Source organism: Zootoca vivipara, chromosome Z2 (genome assembly GCF_965207765.1).
Source record: "Zootoca vivipara chromosome Z2, rZooViv2.hap1.1, whole genome shotgun sequence".
In the NCBI taxonomy this organism is placed as follows: domain Eukaryota; kingdom Metazoa; phylum Chordata; class Lepidosauria; order Squamata; family Lacertidae; genus Zootoca; species Zootoca vivipara.
The window spans coordinates 18,567,968-18,571,581 of NC_142585.1; the positions used below are offsets into that span (position 1 = coordinate 18,567,968).

The 3,614-nt window shown below is 42.5% G+C and overlaps 1 protein-coding gene across 1 annotated transcript; it reads right to left on the minus strand.

The window, feature by feature from the left end:
- Window positions 1-263: 263 nt before the first annotated feature.
- On the minus strand, window positions 264-3,121 carry RBMX2 (RNA binding motif protein X-linked 2). Its single transcript, XM_035123187.3, has 6 exons — window positions 3,024-3,121; window positions 2,611-2,726; window positions 2,446-2,497; window positions 1,904-2,033; window positions 1,387-1,564; window positions 264-835 (listed from the first exon to the last, which is right to left on the minus strand). The coding sequence occupies exons 1-6, from the start codon at window positions 3,026-3,028 to the stop codon at window positions 480-482; spliced, it is 837 nt and encodes a 278-aa protein (XP_034979078.2). The 5' UTR covers window positions 3,029-3,121; the 3' UTR covers window positions 264-479.
- Between the last annotated feature and the right edge of the window lie 493 nt (window positions 3,122-3,614).

Here is a 3,614-nt window from a genome sequence, read left to right on the forward strand (position 1 = left end):
ATTTGGACAAAATCTGCAAAAGGTTCTGGTCCTAGGTCCAGCTTATTCAATGGACGTTATTATGTGTTTTCATTGTTTCCAGGAAAAAATGTGAGATTTGTAAAGCTGTTAATTTTATTTGGTTACCAAATATAGGTTGATTATTGGTATAGGAATCTTGCAATGTGAATTCCCAGTGCTCAAATTGTTTAATTCTCCCTTGCTCATAAAAATATGGGTGATGTGATATTGGGATTAGTGGAGAAATAATAGGTGCAAGATTGTGATATACAAATGACATGTGAAGACTTGGTCTATTTATTTGCAAAATTCATTATTTCTATTTCTAAAACCCAATAAAAAGTTACTTAAAAACAGAGGCCAACAACAGCACACAACATTCACTCCACTAAGGATTCAGGGCTCCCTGCATGTCACAGGGTCAGGTGGGTCTGTGGTGGCTTGAAGACTCCTCCTTGCAGGGCTTTTCTTCTCCCCCATCACTCCCAGGATCTTCTGCTTTCTGTTGCTTGGGGCCTTTCTTTGGGAGTATCTACCTTCTTGTGCTTTTCACTGTGGGTTGTTCTCTGTTCTTGCCTGTCCCTGTCTGTGGCTCTGTCTCGAGACCTCACTCTCACATGCTCATATTTATCCTGTTCATGTTGTGCCAAGCTTGCATGTTTGTGCCCAGATGTGCTACTCCAGGTCTGCTGACTTGCACTGGCATGCCATTCATACCCTGGGTCTTCCTTCTCCACTTTGATCCTGGTTTTAGAAGGAGGAGAGTCTGCAAGCTGTTTCTCTTTCGCACATTTTCGGTGCTCTCTCTTCTCTTTCTTCTTCTTCTTGCTTTTCTCTTTAGATGAACAGATGACACAGAGGTCAAAAAGGTTTGTCACATCCCTACTAAAGTTCATCATTATTTCTGCTCTCTCCTGAAAAACTCTTCTTCCTAGTGTGTCATATGCCCTAACATTCCCAAGACACTTGGACACGAAACATTTCTAGAACCCATCTTTCCCCAAATTCAGTTGGCTCTTTTTAATCTTGGTATCAGTTCTGCCCTACTGCTGACCTTGCATTATACATTGTAAGGATCAAAGGCAACAGTTTAAGAGAAATACACATAAAGACTAGCCATCTGTTTCAGTTCCTTCACCCACACCTCCTCAAACCACCCGTTAAACAAAGGCTAGACAATCCTAGCAGATATTTGACAACTAGTCAGGTAAAAGGCATTCTATAACTAAAGAAAGGCAGGGAAGATGACATAAGTTTGGACTTTCCAGCATGCTTTCTCACTGCCTTGCACACTAGTCATTTATAGGAATCAAAAGCTGGCTCATATTTCTAGACTTGGGAGTTTCAAACAGACTTACAATTTTCAGACACACACATAGATGTTACCTTTTTTGTGTTTCTTTACTACCACCTCACTATCTTTTGAAGACTCTGGTGAACTTGGAGGTGTTTTAGCACCACATCCTCTTTCTCTGAGAGCTTTTGTTACATCATCAATATCCTCAGAGTCTTTCGGTGGGCGATAATTAGCCACATGGTCCACACGAATTGTCCTTCCTTTAATCTGTGAACAGAGAATCATTACAATTATGGAACAAACACATCTAAGCTGGCAACCTTCTTATCCTCCTCTTCTTTAGAGTTAGGCAGAAGTGGCACCACAAGACATAAGCCTGGAGCAAAATAAGAACTAAACTCATAGAATGTTAAGATGCCTGATGAAATACTATGACTAGTCCTTTTGAGGGCTATTGAAAATGCTCAATTTCTGCAAACCCTTCCTAGAAGAGTCTGGTGACTCAATGCATCTTCCAGAGTGAGGACTTTTCACAGCCTGACTCTAGTAGCTAAGTACAACAGAGAGGAATTCTAGACACTTTATGTCTCCAATTGCCAAACCCACCTTTATTCCATTAAAATTATCAACCGCAAGAATGGTGCTTCGCTGATCTTCATAGCAAATGAAACAGAAACCTTTGGATTTCCCTGTCTTTTTATCACGTACCAGATTTATGTTCACAATTTCCCCATACCTGAAAAGAAATACAGAGACCAACATAACTTAGGCTTCACACTGAAAACATGGAAGGATACAAGTCAGGCCAAGAAATATTAAGAAAACACAAATGCTGATGTAGGGTTTAATTTCTCAAGGCAGAGAGGTGAGAAGAGTGTACCCCTGCTTCAAAATTTGTATCCATGAATGTTAACTGCCACACTGGGTAACATTATATATTTAATTCATTTGTTTATGTTTTTATGTAAAATACAAAATGCAAAAATAGAATTTATTAAAAAACAAAACAGTTTTAAAAGTAATTTTGTAAGATGTTTTTAAAAAGTTAGCTGCTTTGGGAATTAAGTGTTAACTGAAAATTGCATCTTTAAAATCCTAAATAAACAAGTTTCTCGGCTTCCAACATCAGATATCAATTTTTCACTTACTGTGAAAACACACAAATAATGTCGCCTTCCGTCAGCTCATAGGGAAGACCACCTAGAAGCAAAAAAGGGGAGGAGGAAATAAGTACAGTTCTCAGCAGAAGTCGCACAAACTGCTATACTTTCAGGGATTGTGCATCGGAGGCTGCTTCTGTGCTTGACACCCACCCACAAACACCCAGGCACTGTCGCTGTACTCAGCATGCCAGGAGACCTTATCTTGTACACCAAGCTGCGCTTCGCGCTCATTCAGCTCGTTGATAAGCTTCACTTTGGTTAGTGGACTACAGAAAGAGAGAGAAACAAAAGCCGTGTGAGTTCAGGACAGACTTCACATGCACCCTCACCACCCTGCAGGGTGTCCCAGCAATTCGCGCCAGTGTATGTGGTCCTAGCGATCTGGTGCAAATCCAGACGTGCTCTTCCGTGTCAGGGAGTCACACGTTTCAGGCTGGATCTCGGCTCTCGGAAAAACGATCTATAAGGCCGAGCGCTGATTCCAAGGGAAGCCCCGCTCGTTCTCCCAAACCTCCACACGCCATACCAAACCAAAACCTCCCTACCCCCGCCCGCTCACTTACTTCATGGGGGTTCTCTTCGTCTCTTGCGTGCAACCCCAAAAAAGCCTTGCACAAGCCCGAGCGGCCGCGCACGCGTGGTCCTGCCTCCTCCTGTCCCTGATAGGTGGCGCCTCCTGCCGAGATGACCAATCCCGATGCTCCGTCTCTCTCGGCCATGCTGTCCCAACCCGCCTTCTAGGGACTTTATAACGCAATGGAACGATAGAGACAGAAACAGTGTAGAACGCATTCTTGACAGAGCCGTTCTGAAATTTGAAAACCCGCCCATTGGCGTTGGTGCCAAGTGGTGTCGCTCTAGCCCTTCACATCCCTGTGGTGTAAATTCTTCTGTCCTTCGTAATGGGAGGTTCCAATGGGGGACCGGACTACTCTGGAGCGCGGGGCTTCGATTCCAATTCTGATTAATAAATAATATGCATATATCCAAACTAAATGTCAATGCAATAAACATGTTTTAATGCTTTTAAATTTCATAAACCTTTTTTTTAAGATGCAGGAGGTTTCAATTCTCACGTGTTCAAACCAAGGTGTTTAAAAATGTGTGACACTGGTGGCTGTGCTCCTCATGTGTAAATTGTACAAGGCGCATTA